General features: G+C 45.3%; 1 protein-coding gene across 5 annotated transcripts in view; it reads left to right on the plus strand.

The window, feature by feature from the left end:
* Positions 1 to 21470, plus strand: part of NCAPH (non-SMC condensin I complex subunit H) — a 48844-nt gene that overhangs the window by 5923 nt on the left and 21451 nt on the right. For all 5 annotated transcript variants that reach the window (XR_006657014.3, XR_006657015.3, XR_006657016.3 and 2 more), the window contains exons 2-12: positions 1759 to 1975; positions 2137 to 2227; positions 2923 to 3015; positions 3341 to 3479; positions 3891 to 4015; positions 10342 to 10531; positions 11598 to 11689; positions 12439 to 12644; positions 16925 to 17073; positions 17683 to 17789; positions 18137 to 18259. Coding sequence is in view for 1 of the 5 variants with exons in the window: in XM_024571858.3 (XP_024427626.3) it covers positions 1759 to 1975; positions 2137 to 2227; positions 2923 to 3015; positions 3341 to 3479; positions 3891 to 4015; positions 10342 to 10531; positions 11598 to 11689; positions 12439 to 12644; positions 16925 to 17073; positions 17683 to 17789; positions 18137 to 18259 (1532 nt within the window). In the remaining 4 variants the exon portion in view is untranslated. The remainder of the gene's footprint in view (positions 1 to 1758; positions 1976 to 2136; positions 2228 to 2922; positions 3016 to 3340; positions 3480 to 3890; positions 4016 to 10341; positions 10532 to 11597; positions 11690 to 12438; positions 12645 to 16924; positions 17074 to 17682; positions 17790 to 18136; positions 18260 to 21470) is intronic.

Consider the following 21470-nt stretch of genomic DNA (forward strand, 5'->3'; position numbering starts at 1 on the left):
TCTGTGGTTCTGTTTCTGGTCTAGTTGTTTGCTTAGTTTTCTTTTATTTTGGTTTTAGGTGTGGTTGTTAATAACTGTGAGTTTGCTGTCATTTTTACTGTTCCTATTTTTGATCTTCTTTTTCTTAGATGAATCCCTTCAACATTTCATATAATAAGGGCTTGGTGATGATGAACTCCTTTAACTTGACCTTATCTGAGAAGCACTTTATCTGCCCTTCCATTCTAAATGATAGCTTTGCTGGATAGAACAATCTTGGATGTAGGTCCTTGCCTTTCATGACTTGGAATACTTCTTGCCAGTCCCTTCTTGCCTGTAAGGTCTCTTGAGAAATCAGCTGACGGTCTTATGGGAACCCCTTTGTAGGTAACTGTGTCCTTTGCTCTTGCTGCTTCTAAGATTCTCTCCTTCTGTTTCATCTTGGGGAATGTAATTATGATGTGTCTTGGTGTGTTCCTCCTTGGGTCCAGCTTCTTTGGGACTCTCTGAGCTTCCTGGACTTCCTGGAAGTCTATTTCCTTTGCCAGACTGGGGAAGTTCTCCTTCATTATTTGTTCAAATAAGTTTTCAATTTTTTGTTCTTCTTCTTCTCCTTCTGGTACCCCTATAATTCGGATGTTGGAACGTTTCAAGATGTCCTGGAGGTTCCTAAGCCTCTCATTTTTCCGAATTCTTGTTTCTTCATTCTTTTCTGGTTGGATGTTTCTTTCTTCCTTCTGGTCCACACCATTGATTTGGGTCCCAGTTTCCTTCGCATCACTATTGGTTCCCTGTACATTTTCCTTTGTTTCTCTTGGCATAGGCTTCATTTTTTCATCTAGTTTTCGAACCAATTCAACCGATTCTGTGAGCATCTTAATAACCAGTGTTTTGAACTGTGCATCCGATAGGTTGGCTATCTCTTCATTGCTTAGTTGTATTTTTTTCTGGAGCTTTGAAGTGTTCTGTCATTTGGGCCTTTTTTTTTTTTTTTTTTTTGTCTTGGAGCGTCTGTTACTTAAAGGGGCGGAGCCTTAGGTGTTCCCTGGGGCGGGGTAACACTGGTTGCTGCGCTGTGACGGTGAGCTGTTACTTAGGGTGAGCTGTTACTTACGTTGTATGTGGGGGAGGGGCCGAGAGGGAGCAATAGCGCCCGCTCCACTCTCCACCGGACCTCGTCATCCCCTCTGCTACCCACCATCAAATTGGGCTCCTCTGGTGCTGGCTCCCGAGTGGGTGGGCTTGTGCACACTCTAGGCCCCTGTGGGTCTCTCCAACGACCTCTCCTGTGAGTCTGGGAGTCTCTCCTGCTGCCGCCCCAACCCCCACGGGCGTTTTCAATCAGATGTCTGAGGCTTTATTTTCCCTGTGCTGGAGCCCTGGGTTATGCAGTCTGCTTTGTCCCGGTTTATCTGTGCGCGAGTGTGGGGCCGCGGGGTGCTACCCACAGTTCTGCCTGCCCTGTTCTCCGCCACTCTGAGTTCAGCCCTCTCTGTTTATCTGTGCGTGAATGTGGGGCCGCAGGGTCTGCTAGTGGTCTGACTGCCTGCCCCGTTCGTCCCACACTCCGCCAGTCTCGGTCCCACCACGGCAACTGGAGTCCTTTCCGCCCCGGCTGCCCATCTCCGCCCCTCCTACTGGTCTGGATGAATGTTTATTTTTTATTTACTTGGTGTCGGACTTCCTTGCCGTTTGATTTTCCGTCAGTTCTGGTTGTGCGAGGAGGCGCAGTGTGTCTACCTATGCCGCCATCTTGGTTCTCCTGAATCACTTCTTTAGAGACCCGTGGACACCCCCTCAGTGCCTCACCATCAAAACAGGTGTTCTCGATTCCCCCACCTAAGAAGGCCCCTCTCAACACTCCTGGTACCCCGGTTCTTGAAGACTTCCCTCAGAATGATGATGAAAAGGAGCGTCTGCAGAGGAGGCGATCCCGGGCCTTTGACCTGCAGTTCAGCACAGACTCACCCAGTCTGTTGGCCTCCCCCTCCAGTCGGTGAGTGTGTTCTGTGCTGCCTTCTGGGTTGGCCACCAACCTGATGTGGGGCACGTGGGTCTGGCATCTCCACACTACCTTGTGGATTCTGGGTCTTGATTTTGAAAAGTTACAGTGTCATGGATCCTTGCCAGAGGTTTTAATTTTTGTTTTTCATTTAGGAATATTGACTTTTCAGCTACAATTCCTAAGTTTACAAACACACAGATTACAGAGCATTATTCCACCTGTATCAAACTATCCACTGAAAATGTGAGTATCTGCTGGTTTATCAGCAAAGAGTCTGCAACTCGAGCACTGGGGAAATTTAGCCTTCTCGATTCTGTAGAGAATGCATGATCCATAATATCTGCGTACTTTTATTCTCCAGTGACTCTTCTTAATGTTGGTGTTTTGGGTATGGTTTTACTGTTTCTTACACAGCTTTGGTGCTTCTGACAGGTTGCCTGCCATCTGCAATATGTCAGCATGGCTTAGGGGATGACAGTGTAAGTTCTGGAGCAGAGAGTAGAGAAATAGTAGAGTTGTAGAGCTAATTGTGAGTTTGAGAGCCCACCTGAGTTAGAATACTGTCTTTGCCACTTACATGCTGTGTGGCCTTGGCAAGTTACGCAAACATTTGCTGCAGGGTCCTCTGTAGAATGAGAATGAGAATAGTGCCTACCTCATAGAGTTGTTCTGAGGGTGATGGGTCCCTTTGGGGGCAGTGTTTAGAACGGGGTCTGCACACAGCAAGCACTCAGGAATCGTACGCTGTTACTCTCTAGGCCTTGAGAATGAGGAGAGACACATATGGATTTAGCTATTTCCCAAACTGTTTGTGGAAATTGATAACTGATGAGATGTGGAATATCCCTGTTTATAAACTTGGCTACCTCTCAGGGTAGCATCATTTACGTGAGCCTGGGTTATAAGTAACAAACCTTTCTGCAATGTTCTCTTTCCAGAAAATTACTACCAAGAATGCTTTTGGCTTGCATTTGATTGATTTCATGTCAGAGATTCTTAAACAGAAAGACGCCGAACTGACCAACTTTAAAGTAAGGATGTCCCCTTCTCTTGTATCTGAATTCATGATGATTATGTCTGATACTTAGGATGACACAATCATTGAATTCTGCAAATACATGAGCGCCTTCCTTATTTAAGACATTTTATTAATTACTTTACCTTCTTTCCTAAACTGATGAAATGTAGAGAAGCTATCTTTCTGTTATGATCTGTCTAATCCCTGTCATTCTTAAGGGATCTTTGTCATATTTTTCATGAGGGCAAGTAAATATTTTATGAAGTTGGCTGTGTTTTGCCTATTTAGCAGTTCCTTCTTATGTACTTCCACAAGTACAGTCCAGACTGTCTCTCTAGGTGGCTGCGGGCACCCTGGATGCCAGCACCAAGATCTATGCTGTGCGTGTGGATGCTGTCCATGCTGATGTGTACAGAGTTCTTGGGGGGCTGGGCAAAGATGCACCATCTCCGGAAGACTCAGAAAGCCATGATGCAGGTACATGGGTGGGGATCTGGATTAAGGTAAGGGCTTTTTAAAGGGTGTAGCAGATTGTTATTTGAGTAATATACTGGAATGAAGCCAGAAGAAATCAAAGTTCTCCTCTGGTGAAGACATGGAGATTTTCAGATTTGTCTAGAGAAGCTTTTAGGTTTTATTTAGTCTAGATTGAGTAAACATCACCAATTAGGGAACTTCTGATTTGGGGGGTCTTTGGACATTGACCTGTCTTAGAAGCTTAATTGAGTAGTTTGGTTCCTTCCTCAGCTGTAGATCAGATGTGCCTGATGCTGTGAGATAATGGCATGTGTTTAAGTCACAACCACTCGGTAGAGTTTTGAGGAACTTGCAGTTCAGTTGGACCCTCCAAAGCAGTCCTTGCAATACATGGTCTTATTTCTTCTTTAGATGGAAGTGCAACTGAAACAGGAACAACTAAAAAGGCTCCGAAGCCCAAGAAGAAGCACTCACACAAAACCATTGAGCAGAATGTAAGCAACCTCAACGTCTCTGAGGCAGATCGGAAGTGTGAGGTGAGGAGCTGTGAGCACAGTGTGGTCTCTGACTCATTCAACACCTGGGGGGTGAGCCTGCCTTGCTGATTTGTGCTTGTTTAGGCCTCAAGGGGGTAAAATACTCAACTGGTCTCTTCAGCGTCATCCGTTACCTTGCAGTGAGGACTGAAGGAGGCAAGTCCCTGCTTCCCCTCAATGTTTCAGAATGACTGAGAAGAAGAAGATGGCAAATTACTAAGAAATCACATTAAAACATGTTTTCTTTCTGAGTACATGCAGCAGTGATGGCAACAGCAAACATTTATTGTGTACTTGCTGGGTACACTATGCTGCCCAGAGCCTGTGACCAGTGTTAACTGATTACATCCTTGTTACATTTTATAAAGAGGTGATTGAGGTGTAGGGCTGTTAAGTAACTTGCCCAAGATGACACAGCTAGTCAGTAAGGCTGGATGTGAAGTTTAGTGGTCTGCTCTGGAATCCTTGTGCTAAGCAGCCAATATAATCTGCCAAATCCTAAGGAATCTGCTTAAAGGAATGGCAGTGGAGGCTTCATTTATAATTATCACAGTTAATTTGAAGCAAACAAGTGTTGCCACAAAATTCTTTAAAGAATTTTGCTATTAAAAACTATTTCCACAAACATTTTTGTACATATCATCTTTGCACTCTTCTGGGAATATATCTGTAAGAAAATTCTGAGAGGGAATTTCCACTGCCCTCAAAAAAAGGTTGTACCAGTTTACTCTCCCACCAACAATGGACTAGAGTACTTATCTGTTTTATCCTCATGACATTCGTAAGTGGTAATTAAGGTTATAACACTGGACTTGATCACCAAGGGGTTGTTGGAGAAGGACTGAGCCCTGGGATGCCCCAGTCTTGCATTCAGAAAGCTGAAGAAGAAATATCTGGTAGGTAGGGTGAAAGTCAGGAGAGTGTGGTGTCCAAATGAGGGAGTGAAGGAGTTTTAGGGAGGAGGGAATGATGAGCCACGTCAGATGTGGCAACCTGTAGCTACTGATGAGTTTGGAGGGGCCCTGTGGAACTGAAGCTCAAACCTCCAAGGAAGGGGTGATCTTGGCTATGCTGGTGTCCCTGAATTTGGAAGGGGGGCTCGTGGGCCAAGGACCCAGAGAGCATGCTGATTGGTGTGGTGTCTCTGAGGGGCACACGGTGAGGCTGGTTCTGTGAGTGTGAGAAAAAGTGCAAATTGAATGCAGCTACTGCTACAGGTGGAACCTGTCATATCTGGGATAAGGAAGCACTGCTGGGTGACACTTAACAGAAATAGGAAGCCAACAGAAAGCAAGTCCCTTCTCATTCTAGCCCTGCAATCTCCCTCTAGTGTCCCCGGTTAGTAGATCCCAACAGCGAGCTGCTGGCAAAGCTGAAGTGTGGCCCCAGCATCACAGAGAGAGGCTAGAAGGTAGGTTTTGAAGCTGAGAGGTAGTAGTTTAATAACTGGCAGAGAGGTAAAGTGTCATGATTTCTAGTTTCAAAAAGGTTCTGTTGGGGCTGGGAGTGGTTAGAGACAGAAAATATGAAAATGTTACCCATTGGGGAATCTAGGCAAAAGTTACATGGAGTTTTTCAGCATTCTTGTAGGCTTGAAATTTTTCATAATAAGTGGGGGAAAACAAAAGGAAATAAATTGAGTTTAGACTGTTGTTTTAAAGAATTTTGCTTTGAATTGGAGTAGAGTAACGGGTTGGCAAATGAAGGGGAAAATAAAGTCTAGAAGTTTTTTTTTTTTCCACATTGTATTTATTTATTTTTAGAGAGAAGGGAAGGGAGGGAGAAAGAGAGGGAGAGAAACATTGATGTGCAAGAGAAATGTCGATCAGCTGCCTCTTGCCTGCTCCCAAATGGGGACCTGGCCCACAACCCAGGCATGTGCCCTGACTGGTAATTGAACTGGTGACCTTTTGATTTGTGAGACGATGCCCAGCCAGCTAAGCTACACCAGTCAGGGCAAAGTTTTCTATTTTTTTAAATGGGAAAATAAACAGCATATTTGCTTGTTGATGGTAACAGTCTAGTGGAGAGGGAATTACTAACAATGCAGAAAAGAATGGAGAAATGCTAGTATGGCGTTCTTGAGCATGTAAGAAGGGAATGGACAACATAGATGGGGCTAGGTGGAGGAGCCCCATGCAGATGGAAGATGGGTACATGCTTCCATTCTAAATATTCTTTTCTGGTTTAATGGTACCCCCCCCCCCCCGCCCCCCAATGAAATAGGAAGCCAGATAATCAACTGACAGAGAGTATGGAGGAACAAAGTGTTAGAGGTAAAAGATCGGAAAGAGCCATCTAGTGGGCAGGAGAAAATGGAGCAGGAAAATAGAGTTTGCCTGCCAGACAAAACTTGGGGTCCATTTGATGGATTTGAAGTAAGGTCACTCAGCATGACTTTGTTTCTTCTCTGTTAGCAACGGTATGGGTGGACGCATGGAATAGTTGGAAAGTTGGATTTAACAAAGGGTTGCATTTAGGTGAGTGAATGTAACACAGTTAGAGGCTGTAGTTAAGAGCGAGTGCACGGGAGTGGTCATAATCATTGCTTATGGCATTTTAGCTGGGAAAGAAGGCAGTGATGGGTAGCATAAAGTCATTTGATCAGTATATGAGGGGTCTGGGGGGTCAGAGACTAGTTGATGTTGGAGACACCAGGGCTGTAGGCTGTAAAGGGGGGAGGTGAGTGTCAGAAGGAGGCACTTAGAATTGAGGGTATGGAACCGTTGCAGTTGTGGTTAATGATTCAGTTTGGAGCAAAAGGCAGAGGAGGTATGGGGGTCATACTAGGATCTCTTGAATCCTAGGGTCTTAAGATGAAGCTCACAACCATTAAAGCAGGAGGATATCAAGGAACTGAGAAGCTAGAATGCTGGATGAATCAACATAGGAATGTTGAAATCACCATAAACTATGACAGTAGTAAAGTTTGAGGAGAGTAATGAGCCAAGAAGCTGATATTAACATCTCCTAAGACTGGGGTAGGCCTGGGGGTTATAGAAGGTGATTATAACACAGATGGGCAGAGTATAGTAAAGTCTGATGTTATGTTCAAAGCTGAGGGTTTTAGAAACTGGGAAGAATAGTCTGGAAGCTGCAGTGAGGAGCAGAGATCACCAAGCCTTTCTTGGACAGTGGTTTGAGGGTGGTGGGAAAGGAAGTGGCCATGTTGGAGAGGCCTGCAGGGCAAGCAGTGTCCTTGGGTGAGCACCCTATTTCATTTAGAGTGGTAGTCAGCCTTTTGTCATTGTCTCCCACCCTTCAGAGCCTTTTTAGATATATCCTTCCCCTTTGAAATTAATTATTAAGGAGTAAGATTTGTTGGGTGGGTATGAAATTTGGATAACCATAAATAATTTTACCTGCTAAGATTTTTTTCACCCTCTCCCAAGAAACAGTTTTTACCCCCTTGAGCGATACCATTACCACTGGGAATAAACGAATTAGAATAAGTAGGTGGCAAGACCTTCAGGGAAGAAGTGGAGACTAGAGGGAATTTTGCTGATGACTGAATAGAGGGCCCTGGGGGAAAACACCAGCTTTTAGAAAGAAAGAGATGGGCACCAAAGGGCACATCAGAAGTGTGCAGAGCCTGGAACATATATAGTCCTGGGGGTCTTGGGTCTTTTATGTGTGACAAATAAATAAAGGGCAGTAATGCGATGAGTCCTGGTGCCTCACAGCAGATGGTACTGGTGAGGCTGAGCAGACGAGGCTAAGTTCACTTTGAGTGATGTGCCAGTTCTACTCTGGGCTGCCCGGTGGCTTCAGTCAGTGTTGCTGTGAGAATTGCATGTGGATGGTCAGGGAGGGGAGTTGCGGGGGGAACTCTGGGGGAGGGAGCCATTTTCCTTCATCTCCTTCATCTCTGTGTCAGTATTGACCTAGGCTGGCACTGGATTTGGAGGCAGATGATGTGAAGTTCAGATTCTGCTTCCACTGTCTTAGTTGTGTGGCCTGGGAGAAGGTTCTGAATCTCACTTTGTTAAACTGTGAAAGTAGGCAACACTAAAGCCACCCCACAAAGGTTTCATGCTAGTGAATCAGTTGATGGCAAAGTATTTCGTCCATATAATATGTTATACACATCTGAAGGGGAGCCATGAAATCCTTCCCCACCTTCCTTTCCCTTCCCTAATTCTTGTTTTTTCCTTCTCTGATAATCTAAATATTTATTTCACTATCATTCTTGCTTTCTACAGTAAAATGTTCTGGTCAACAGTATGGTTGGAAATTCTGTTTTCCAGCTATCTTTTTTCTTACCCGGTGGGCCCCCTTTTGGGGAGCCTGAGGAGGCTTGCAGTAGCCTCTCTCATTGTTATAAAGAAAAGCAGGAGAGCCGGCAGCGCCGCCCCCTCTAAGCCTGTGGCTGTTGGGCTGTGGTATATGTATGGCAAGTGAACTCAATAGTCATGAAGAAACACCAAGTACCCCGGTCCTGGAGAGTTTTGTTTGCTCTGTCCTCTGTTAAACTTGTAACAGCCAAAGGTATGGATGATGGAAAAGAGGGGGGATAATTATAAACTTAGAATTTGAAGTTTCAGTTCTTTATTGACGTCAGTCTTGGAGGTGGTGTGGAGATTGGAGAGCAGCTATTCTGTCAGTGTGTCTAGCCTGCCGAGAACACTACTTGCGCGTGAGCTCGCCTATTTGAGACACAGCTTTCTACTGTGAGCTCAGTTTACGGAAGAGGTGGATTGTAAACTGGGCCTTGAAAGAAGGGCGGGTCTTTGACAGGCGGACATGGCCAGGGCTAGGCGGAAGCACAAGCACAAGCCACGAAACAGAAAAGTGTTGGTTCTCCAGGGAGCTGGGCCGTATACAAGTTGGACTGGGGCTGAGGCCTTCCTCCTGAGGCTGTAACAGCCCTAGATCTTACCATGGACTCTGCTGCCTGCCAAGGCCTTCTTTACTGTTCTCTTCCTTGCTATGGACTCTTGTTTCAAAGGGTTCTTCTTCCCAAACTATGCAGCCAACAGTAATTCATTTTCCCATGAAATTACTCAAAGACGTCAATCAGATCTAATGGATGTGAAAGAACCATTGTTCTCACACTGGCATGACATGATTCTAGACAGAAGTAAGGAAAATTATAGTGTTTTCAGCTTTAATGTGGGTGGGTGGTTGTACAGCTTCTGTGTTGACTCTTTGAAACACTGAATTTAATTTCCTACACAGCCCTCTGGGGGTATAGGATGCTGGTGGGAACCGTTGCTATGGTTAGCATCTGAGGGAGGGAATAGAGTGACAACATTGGTATTTGTGGGATAGGAAATGGGAGAGATCAGAGACAGGGTTAACTTAGTCAAGGACTGTGCTGGTGGCAGTGAGGGTGGGAAGGAATGGATAGGTGGTAGAGATATGCTGGGAGGAAAACCCACCGAACCATGTGCCTGACTGGGTGAGGTGACAGGGACAACATGGAGGGACATATGTGCTCCTCTGGGGCTGGTGAGATGGTTTGTCGGGAAGTTGAGAGGAGACTCTCAGATCTGGTGAGGTCAGGCTCAGAGCTCGGGGAACCAGGAAAAAGCCAGAGAGCCACGTCTGCCATCATATCCAAGGCCTCTCTCCCCATGGTAGCCACGTCCTGAGATATCAGGAAGACCTGTGAACCCAGTCTACCCAACCTATTCCTGTTGCAGAGCCACCTGTACAGTCCCTGCTGACTTCTGCCCTCTTGCTGCACATGTATATGCTTTGCCCTGTCCCCATTCTTATGCCCTGGCCCTGTTCTGCCTTTGGGCTTGGTGTCACCTGGCTGTGCCACTCTTGTTCCTTGACCCAGCCTGGCGGCCTTCTTACCCCTCTCCCTGCTTTACCCAGCCATCTAACCCGGCTTACTCTGCCTATTCCTTACGTGGATCTCTTGGTTGCATTTTTCCAAATTGTCGATAATATTTCTGGTCTGAGGAATAGTGGGACCTGGTTAAGTCAGTAGAAATTGTTGATAGCATTCCACTAGAGATAGCCATTTAAAAATGGTGACTTATGGAAAGAGACCAACAGAAGATTACTGTTCAGGTTTCAACAAAAACAGATTGACACGGATATGTTACAAGCTTATGATCATGTACTGTGTACTTGAGTGGTATCACTTTATTCATCTGACTATATACAGCCTTTCTTTTGAACTAGTATCTGCTGGGATGGGCTTTTTATCTGATCAGTTAGAAAGCCCTCTCTCCTTCTGATTATGTGCAGGGACATTTTTTCCATTGTGTGCAGCTGTGATAAGCAGACTCAGTGAATGGATTTGATATTTCCTTTGAAATTTGATATTTGGCCTCATTGCATAACCTTGGGTTCTCTGTGTTTGTGCTCAGATTGACCCCCTGTTTCAGAAGACGGCAGCCTCATTTGACGAGTGCAGTACAGCGGGGGTGTTCCTCTCCACTCTCCACTGTCACGACTATAGAAGCGAGCTGCTTTTCCCTTCTGATGTCCAGACCCTTTCCAGCGGAGGACCTCCTGCAATGCCAGATTTAGGCTGTGTAGAAATGACAGATTTAAAAGGTAAGTCCACACAATGTGTTTCACCAGAGCATGCTAGTCATTAGAGATGTTCCTTATAACTGTGGGGTATAGAGAGTGCATCGTGCCCTTGTGTTGCGTATTTAAATTACCCAGAATGTTCCTCCAAAGTGCCCAATTGGGCACACTCTTGGGAGAAACTGACTTTCCCAATTCTCTGCAACATGGAGCGCTCCCCTGCTTCTGGTCTGTATGCTCCTGTTCCTTAGGTGAACCCATTAGCAGCCAGTTCTCATGGAGCCCACAGCTAACCTGGAGTGTCAGAGTTTGGGCTTAGGAAAGTGGCTGTGAGACACGGGTCGAGTGAGAGGGGCCTCGTCCTTATTTGTTACCAACCCAGGGGGGCCTGTGGAGATGTGGGCATTGTGATCTGTTCACAGATGCCTCTGTGGTGGTCTGAGAACAGACCTGTTCTGTTGTCAGCTTCTTATGCTGGCCTGGCAAGGATTTTAACCCTTCTTGCAGGCTCTCCACGCCCCACAGTGGGGGGATCATGTCAGGCTGTTGTGACAGTCACAGGTAGGGGGAAGGCCAGGCGCAAGGATGTGAGAGCTGTACTTGTATGTCATCATTCTGTGTCTCCCATGAAACTGACCCTTCTCCTTTAGGGCTAGCACAAGTTAGAGTACCTTCTCTTCTTTTAGTACTCTCTCAAATTTATTAAGAAAAAATATTTTGTACTAACACCTGTTTTCCAAGTTTATATGCTCACCTAGGGCTGCTCTAATCCTGTGAGGCAGATAGTCTGTAGTTAGAACCAAAATAATATTTATGAGCGGCTGTGTACTTTGCATACTTTAAGGGAGGATTTTTGATTTCCTGACCGGTGAAGGGCACAGAGTCCATGTCAGAGTCACATGTATGTGCTTCAGGTTTCTGTTCAAGTGTTTCACTAATCGTTGAAATGCTGGTGTGGAATGCTCAGTCTCTCTGCCCGAGAACTGAGGCGACGGTGGATCCCTTGCCATCATGCTGCTCTGGTCCTTCTAGGGGTGAGGAGCATGCTCTGATCACCTCTGACCCTCTGTGCTCTGCCTGTCCTCCCCAGCACTCCTGCAGCAGTGTGCGGAAGACCGCCAGATCTGCCCTTCCCTGACCGGGTTCCAGTTCACGAAATGGGACAGTGAAACACACAATGAGGTATGGTCAATATTTGGACTTTTCAGGGCTTGGGGCATTTCTCCAGCACTTTGTGGTTTCAGTGAAATGGTCTGAGATTAGTTCTGCCCAGTGGGAACCAAAACTGTGGCATCATTTTTATTTAGCCACGAGTACAGAAAACATTTCCTTTGGCCCTTTCGTAGGGATTAAGACCTGTGGGTAGGGGGTGGGGTAGGAGTGGGGTTGTGAGCTCCGGCAGTGGACAGGTGGGTAAATTCTGAGACCAACTTTGTGCTCCCATCGGGTGAGGCAGCCCTATCACTCCTGGGTGCACATTTTTATCAGATTTACTCTTGAACATGGTTATCCCACTGGCCAGTGGTGTCTGGGGCTGCTGTCAAGCTTCAGGAATTTCCTGCTTTTTGAGATTGAGTCCCTTGGCATAGAGTTTCCTGAGAAACTGTCACGTGTAAAGCTTCCTCCGTGTATTTTTAGCTTAGCCTCTTTAGCCTACTTACTACAACTTCTAAAACCAATGGTTTCCATGGAAAACTCTTCTCTCTAAACAAGTAGCTAATGATGCAGATTCCTGTTTCATGTTTTATAAAATGTGCCTGGTGACAGTATAGCTCCATCTGTGCTATACAATGTAAACTTCCTCTGCATTTTTCTGTCATGAGAACATTGGCTCTGGGGAGGGGAGGAGGCATATATCTATTGAGGCTATTCCTCCAGCAGTGACTGTGGTGGTCACAGGAATGAGGAGAACCCTCTCTTTGTCCCTCTAGTCTGTGTCGGCCCTGGTGGACAAGTTCAAGAAGAATGATCAGGTATTTGACATCAATGCCGAGGAAGAGGACAGTGATGGTGGGGACTTCCCCAATGGGCCTCTGGACGATGACTTTGATGCCAACGACGACCTGGACCACACCATTTGTGAGGATCATGCAGAGTTCAGGAGCTGGAGGGAGCCCTGCCACAGTCAAAGCTGCCAGTAAGGCTCTAAAGGTCATAGAAAATGTCCCCATGGGAGTGTCCTCAGACTTCCTGCTGGACAGTCTCATTCCATCTCCGTGATTACTGGGCTGCTGTGCTGTGTTGTCCACACAGGTGGAGTCATGTGACTCATGATGGATTCATATCTGCCTTTGAATGTCAGCTCAGCCACTTACTGGTTATGAAACTGACATTGTAGAAGTTTGTAGAGATAGAACTAAAATAGGTAAAGTGCTAGTAAAAAGTGGCTGGGATATAGTAGCTATTTCAGTGATGGCTTTTGGTAGCATGGAGGGTGCTTGCTCCCTTTCTGCACACTACACCTGGTTCAGCTTTTGGCTAAATTGCTGCCTACTACTATAGATGGAAACAGTCTGATGCGTTGCTTATAGAAAAAAGGTGGCTCCTGCCTGAAGGGCCAGGCAGAGCTGGACTAGGCAGTGTTGGGTTACCAAGGACAAGCAGAGCAGGGGAACCTCAACAGGCAGATAACACTGAGCATATGGGGCTGGAAGAGAGATGGTAAAATTGGTCTGTAGTCATTTAAATGTTTTATTACTTTAGTAACCTTCTAAGAAAATCAGAACTTTGTTGGCCTTTGTTATATGTACTCAACAAATTAGTATTATTTTAGTTTTGAATATGATTTGGAATCAGGGTCCCATAATCCTATAGTGCCGAGGGCCCCTAAAGGTCTTAAATGGCCTGGGTATAGAACAAGCCTTCTGATAACGCCTATGCCCATAAGAGCAGCTTTGCAACCCTGGGACTGGGGACAACCCAGCTGGTTGAGTATGGGTAGAACCTTAGAAGTCATCCAGTATAATTTCCCACTGAGGCAAGAATCTGTTCAAGAGCATTGCTCTAATGTCTCCAGGGTAAAAGACTGCTTTCTTGAGCTCAGTTTATCTGCCCATGTAGCAAATGAGTCATTGATTAATGTGTCTTCAAATCAGAGTGGATATCAAGGGGCTGAACGTGTGGCACCTCGTGGCAAAGTTACCACCTGGCCCTTTAGCACCCTCCCTGCCTGATTTGTGTTGCTGACCTGTGATTTGATCACTATTCCCATCCTCTCTTCTAAGAAGTGAGAAATGTGGCAGGCAACTTAGTGGGACATTTTCAAATGTCATAGAAGAGCTGCCACTCTTCCTACATAGTGAGGTGGCGCCTGAGGACCTGATGGTAGCAAAGTCACTTCCATTCTCTTGTTTTGTTAGGCCCTTAGATGCTTATTTTGTTTTTTTGTTTGTTTTTTAAAGATTTTATTTATCTATTTTTAGAGAAGGGAAGGGAGGGGGAAAGAGGAGAGAAACATCAATGTGTGGTTGCCTCTCGCACACCCCCCACTGGGGACCTGACCTGCAACCCAGGCATGTGCACTGACTGGGAATCGAACCAGTGACCTTTTGGATCACAGGCTGGCACTCAGTCCACTGAGCCACACCAGCCAGGGTGATGCTTATTTTGAACAATTGTCTCCATTTCTCTCCCTAGCTCCAGACAGAACAAAACCTAAGACTCCACCTTAGTGAGTGCTTTAGGAGTAGGGGCTTAGGTTCTAGTTAGGGTTTTGTCTGTCTTGAAGTCCCTACCCTTTGTGTGGTGCTGGCCTGTTTGAACTGAACTGGACCTGGCCCTGCCATAGAAGCCGTGAGATGGAGGGCAACTGGCATCACCTTTTGGGTTCTTCATTTTCTCGAAGGGTTGGGACTAGGTGAGTAAAGTAACATCTGGTATTTATTGAGAGCCTCATTGTCCTGGCTTTGTGCCAGACCCTATGCTAGGGGCCTTACCTGCATTATTTCAGATAATTTATATAATATATAAAATTTAATCACTTAAAACTCACAACAATCCTATAATTAGCTCCTGTTTGCCCCATTATACAGATGTAGAAACAGGCTTAGAGAGGTTAAATAGTCTTGGCTGCACTTAATGAATTACGTATGGCCACCTCCACCCAGAGCTCTTAAACTGGAGTCTGTGAGACTAGCCATGTACCATTTCCCCAGATCTCCCTGGGTGACCATCCTGTGCACCAGGGTTGAAAACCCTGCGCCATCCTGAAAGGCCTTCAGGGTGGGGTGGGGGTGATGCTGGATTATAAATCCGCGTGTGTGTAGGAAGTCCATGCTATCCGTACCTGGGTGGCAACACTGACCGTTGTGCACAGTGTAAAAAGTGGAGCTCCGTGTGTGTACGTGAACAAGGACACACCTAAGAAAGTGCTCGATGTCCAGGAGCAGCTTAGTGCGCTCCCTCTTCCTGGTCTCTGTAGTGTGATTTTGTGAGGTGCTTGCTGTCGTAGGTTCAGGCTCAGACCATGGCCTGCCCCGTGCATGTAAGAGTAGACATTCTGCGTGTGGGGTGTGTGCTGGGAGCTAAGTGGGAGGAGACTTTTAACCAGAAGGTATTAGAGACTGAACCTGTGCTAACCTAAAGGGTGAGGGGGCGGGAGCAAGAAGAGTGGCAGGTAGAAGAAATAGAATATTTCCCTTCCTTCAGGATATTAGAGATGTTTGATGGAGGGGCAAGCCTTGAAAAAGGTAGGCCATGGTTAGATTAGCTGTTGAGTGGGAACGAGTAGGGTGCCTGCCAAAGCACTGTGTATTCTAAGAATTATTAAATGGCTAGAGTTCAAGCCTCCAGGGCCTCAGTCCGGCCCTGACCTACAGACTCAGGGCATGGGAGCCAAGCTCTTTATAGCTTTGCCTAACAGTTCCTAATGATTCCCTGCATAGCCACCAAAGCTTTAACAGAAGAATATCCGTGATAATTGTGTGGGGCTGCTGCTGAAGCCATCTTTCTCCCTCTGGTTTTCACAGTGCATACAGTTGTTACTTAATAACGTAGTCTAGGCATTCTGCAGACTACAAGTGTGAATTTTTTTCGTACATTTTAATCTTTAAAATTAACGTTTAATTACACAATAAATGTAACAGTATAATTTTCTAGGTTTAAAAAAAAGATTCTATAGATAAAGGCAAAGTCCCCTTTTAAAACTTTTTTAGCTTATTCCACGATACTTGGTATAAAGGGGATTTGTACTTCAGGCTCATTACAGGCAAAAAAACTTCTGAAGTTTCCTTGTTAACCTTCCCTACAGGGCAGTAGAGCAGTACTCACACACTTGCTGATGCATCAGAGGCCTTTAGGAGAAAGCTACCTCATAGTAATTTGCAAAATGTGAAAAACCAAACCAAAACTGCCATGCGGCTAGAGCACACCAGCTTAAGAGTTAGATTATAAGGGGGGCCCTCCAACATCTGGGGGATATACATTAGAATAACATCTTCACTTTTAGAAGGAACTGCAACGGAGTTACCGGAACTGTCCTTTATGGAAGAACTTAATTTCTTTCTACCTCTGTTTTCTTGTCTTTCAAATGGGTAAACTTGTATTTTGTGAAGCATTTTGAAACATCCAAAGTACTTGTGTAGATATGATCGTATTGTTATAAAATGAAGAGAAGCAAAATGCTTTGATGAAGTAAAAACTACAGGATTGTTAATAATGAAGTATTTGTATCGGACTAACTTGGAAATGTTGCTTATTTGTGGGAAGGTAGGTGGGTAGGACCTTCAACTGCATCGTATACTGCTTTACAAGGGGGGGACCCAAAAAACCAGAATTATCTTCTGGAGGGTGGGCCTTTTATAGTATAGGCTTCCCCAGCTAGGTGAGTGTTCCAGGAACCCACCCATAACAGCGTACCTGCTGGCATTGTTGTGAGAGGCTGTGCTTGGCTTCAGTTAATTTTTTTTGGAAGACTCTTTCAACACATTTGCCATTTCATGATGGGTGATTTAAGAGCGCATCTGCCCACACCAAGCTGAGTGTTCAGCAGTTTTTGACCCCCAAAATGCATGACCCCTCCCACCCCCAGGCCCCATCCTCGCTATTCACCCGATGTCACCCTCAGCAACTTTTTTTTGTTTCCCTGGATGAAAAAAGTCCTCAAAGGGAAACGTTTTGTTGATGTAGAAGAGGCGAAACAAAAACCAGGAGAAGTACTAAAAGACATTAAAATTGACGGGTTCAAAATCTGTTTTGAGCAGTGGAAAAAACATCTCAATAGGTGTACTGCATCAAATGGAGAGTAATTTGAAGGTGACTGAAGTTTAAACATGTGAGAATAAATACCCAATTTTTTGTAAATAAATTCCAGGGGGTTTTTTAGTCCACCCCCCCTTACATGTAAACACACAGTTGTGTTGTAAATGTCGATGTGGACATGATTGTACATGTAAAAACATTATTTCTTGTGTGTTACAGGAAAGAAATGATTCCCCTTGGGGATGGAGACATTAGTACCATGTGCCCTCTTCTATCCATGAAACCTGGAGAGTATTCCTATTTCAGTCCCCGCACCATGTCAATGTGGGCTGGACCGGAGCACTGGCGCTTCAGACCCCGACTGAAACGTATGTACTTCCAGCTGGAGCTTCTTAGGAAAAGAGATGGTGTACTGTAGGCGACCAGCAGACAGCAGGTCAGCTGAGGAAGGGAAATGCCATTCACTGTCCTGTTGAACCTTCCGGTCAGCTCCAAATGCATATAAACAAGCCAGCTTCCCAGTGGACAGTCAGTGGCCTGGACTGGGATGAGGGCTTAGTTAACACTGAGGCCTCTGAGTGGGAGAGTCAGGAGAGCTGAGCTCCCAACTTGGTACTGCCCTCTAATATCCACATGGCTTCACACAGTGGGTGTAGATGGGAATGACCACTGGTCTCTGCGTCCCATTTGAGTTACTGCACAAGGCGGTCGTGGGCAGGACTCTGAAGGGGGTTAATGCCAGCACCATGTGTTTTTCATTCCCTCTTTGAAAAGGAGGGATTAATTCGCATGCATTTTTATTGTGTTTTGTTAGCAAAATTACAAATTATAAATTAACAGTGAAAATCAGGCGTATGGTTTGTCTTTCTCAGTGCTTTATGGTATGGTTGTTAAGACTGGCAGTGTGTCTTGTGAGATGCAGAAACAATGTAGGACCCAGAAGTGAGTCGTGTTGCTGTCTGTGTCCACTTCTGTAGAAGATGCTGCCTTGAGATCAGAGAACAGAAAGAAGAGCACAAAGAAAGAATTTGAAATTGACTTTGACGATGACATTGACTTTGATGTGTATTTTGGAAAAGCAAAGGTTTGTTCAGGATTTGTTATCATTTGTGCTTTCATAAATTCCTCTTTGCACTGCTCTTTCACTTTTAGATGTGTTTTTTCTTTAATTCATTATAAATTTAACTCTTAAACAGATGGCTTTATTGCCTCTCAATTCATAGAGGAATTGAGAAATAGTTCCAAATTCAATGGCACAGAAAATGAAGTTTAGAATATAAATGTTAACAAGTTGCAGTTTTACACAGAACTGGGGACTCTGATGGCAGACTAGTGCTGCTTATACCCTTCCCAATCTCCTTCTAAAAAAAGAATAGGTTTGACCATTTTTATTAAAGATACCTAAAACCCACTTTTTAAAAAAATTAATAGGCTGCTACTATTCTGGCCAAGTCTACTTTGGAGAACCAGACCTGGAGAGCCACCACTCTTCCTACAGATTTCCACTATGAGACTGATAATCTGGTTCAGCTGCACCTCAAACCGGGCACCAAGGTAAGGCTGGTTCTTGGCTCCTCAAAGGCCATTGTTGTTGAATCTGTTTATAGAATTGGAGGTATCAGGTAGCTGGTAGTGTTGACTGTCAGGCTGTGTCTTCAAGGAAAAGGCCAGAGAGCATGAAGAGGAATGTGTGCTAGCCAAGAGGAATTACCAGAAGATTAGGGGTAGGGGGGAAGCAGAGCTAAAGGGTAAGGCTCTTAGGATAGATGGATACTAACGTTTAGGAAATATCTCACCTGGATGGAAGGCTGGACACAGGCATATGTATTGAAATGGTAGGGGGATAAACAAAATCTTTTGCTGAGGTTTGTACAAGACGTTAGCTTCTTGATTCTCTCATGTTATCATTGACATTGTGGATTCACTAGCTGGATGCTTTCCCCAGCCCACATGCCTCCCCCACCATCCAGGTGTAGATGGGAACCCACAGTGACACATTGGGTAATGGAGTTGCCAGGCACCGGACTGCAGTTCTTTGGGAGTTTCCCAGAGCTGCACAAGTGGCCCAGTTCCTTCTATGACTGTCAGGATGAACATTCAAGACTACCTGGTGCTGCACCCTAGTTACTGTTCACTTCCTTTACCTCTGGCTCTTCTGGTGATGGTAGAAACAAGTGTATGTCCCTGTTGCCAGGGTGACCAGGCAGTGGTTCATGCCAAGATCCATTTGATTGGAACCTCTGCTCATTTGTATTCCCAGTTGTATTAGTATTTGGTATCAAGTGTACAGTCTGTACTTTCCTCTTCCTTATTTTGCCTTAAAAAATGCAGAAAGAAATAATACGCTGTTCTATGTCAATTACACCTTGGTTAAAAAGAGGAAAGAAATGCAGAAAGATACAAAGTTGCAGCAGTAATAGCAACTCTGGTCTACTGTGTGTATTCGTTGGATGCTAGCAGCAAGTTCTTTCCTCAGAAAACAGCCTGCAACGGGAGCACAGCCAGGCTACTGGGAGCTGAAGGAGATGGAAGGGCTCATCCACCAACCTGGCCAGTCTCGAGTTGCTTGTGATTATCCACAGGAACAAATTTCCCCGTGTGTAGAAGGGCAGCAGGCATAGGGGATGCGGATCCCTCACCCTTCTGAAAACACTACACTAGGAAAACTACTTTTAAACACTGGAAAGTGAACAATGCCTTAAAAAATGCTCTATTTACCTAGAGATCACACAGATCAACCAGGCATCCAGCTTAATGTCTTAATGGGGGATTCTAACAGCAGCCAGCCAATAACTGAGGTGGTTAAATACCTTCTGAAACATTTTGTGTAGACTCTGAACAATTTTTGGTGTGTCCAGAGGAGAGTATTCTAAATGGAGAGGGATTCAGAACTACTGTCATATGAGGAGCAGGGTAATAAAATGGGCACTGAACTCAATGAATATCTTATTGTTTAATATTAATTTTGGATTTGTATTACATTGAGTTTGAGGGCTGCCTTTGTAATACATAGTTGCATTAAAATATTCATTTTGCTTTCTGGCCTTTTGGTCAAGATGGCAGCATAGTTAACACCACTGGCCTCCTCACACCACCACATCAAAATTACAACTAAACTGTAGAACAACCGGCATTCAGAACCATCAGAAATCGAGCTGAATGGAACTCCTACAACTACGCAATTAGAGAAGAAAGCACATGAAGACTGACTGGTGGGAGGGGCAGAGACTTGAAACAGGCTGGCCCCAGTCTCAGGTGTGTCAAATAAAAATCAGGAAGGAGATCTCAGGAGTGAGGGGAAGGGGTCCCAGACCCTCCAGCCCAGGGATCCAGTGCCAGGAAGAGAAAGAAGTTGTCATTAACTTCTGGCTGTAAAAACCAGCGGGGACTGAGGCTGTGGGAGACAGAAATTAGTGGGGCCCCAGGCAGTTCTTAAAGGGCCTGTGCACAAACTTACTCAGACTCACTCCCTCTGAGCTCCAGCGTGGGGGGCAACAGATTGAAAAGCATCAGACATATGAGGAGGAACTGAATTGTGCGGCATCAGGGCGAGAGCTGTGGGGCAGCTTTCTCCCAGAGAGAAGTGCTGGCAGAGGACATTGTTCCTTTTCTGAGCCCGACCTCCCCCACCCCTACTCCCACAGAGCCACAGAGCTGGCAGGTGGGTGCCACCTCTGAGACTCCAGCAACGTGGCTCACACTGTTTGTTCCACCCCAGTGATTCCTTGAGGCCCTGCCACCCAGCTTTTGTGCCCACTCAAGCTGTTCCCAGTGGCTTTTCCATACAAATGGCTTGTCTTGACCCATGCTTCAGATTTTCCTAAATTCTCTCAAACAAGCAGCACCAGGCTTCAGTGAGGCCCATACCTCTCAATAAGCTGCCCCAAGCCCAGCACAGGTAGCAGCCATCTGCAGATCACTTTGTAGCTTATACTGTGTGACCCCAGACAGAGCGCAGGCGGTGGCTGACCTTAGATGTGCCAACAGCAATCAAGGCTCAACTATAACAGGAGCGTGTACACTGCCCACATGTGGGTGCATCTCGAGTACCCAGCTTGGGTGGTAGGGGAGGCTGTTCCACTGGACCCTACAGGAAGCTCACTACATTAGGCCACTCTCCCAAGCCTGGGAGATGCAGCACCTCTACCTAGTACATAGAAACAAACTCAGGGAGGCTGCCAAAATGAGGAGACAAAGAAACATTGCCCACATGAAAGAATAGAACAAAGCTCCAGAAAAAGAAGTAAACAAAATGGAGATCAGCAATCTACTAGATGCAGAGTTCAAAACATTGGTTATAAGGATGCTGAAGGAACCTAGTGAGGACTGCAACAGCATAAAAAAGTTCCAGTCAGAAACAAAAGATACACTAATGAAAATAAAGAACAATTTACAGGGAATCAACAGTAGAGTGGATGAAGCTGAGAATCAAATTAGTGATTTGGAATATAAGGAAGCAAAAAACAACCAATCAGAAGAGGAAGAAGAAAAAAGAATCCAAAAAAATGAATACAGTGAAAGGGCCCTCTGGTCAATGCATAATCAAGTACACCAACATTCCCATCATTGGGGCGTCGGAAGGAGGAGAGAGAGAGCAAGAAACTGGAAATCTATTTGAAAAAATAATGACAGAAAACTTCTCTAACTAGCCGAAGGCAATAGATACATACAAGTCCATCCAGTTTAATGTCTTAATGAAAGACCTTAAGTGCAGAGAGTCCCTAACAAGATGAACCCAAAGAGGCCCACACCAAGACACATAATT

Source organism: Desmodus rotundus, chromosome 5 (genome assembly GCF_022682495.2).
Source record: "Desmodus rotundus isolate HL8 chromosome 5, HLdesRot8A.1, whole genome shotgun sequence".
NCBI lineage: Eukaryota > Metazoa > Chordata > Mammalia > Chiroptera > Phyllostomidae > Desmodus > Desmodus rotundus.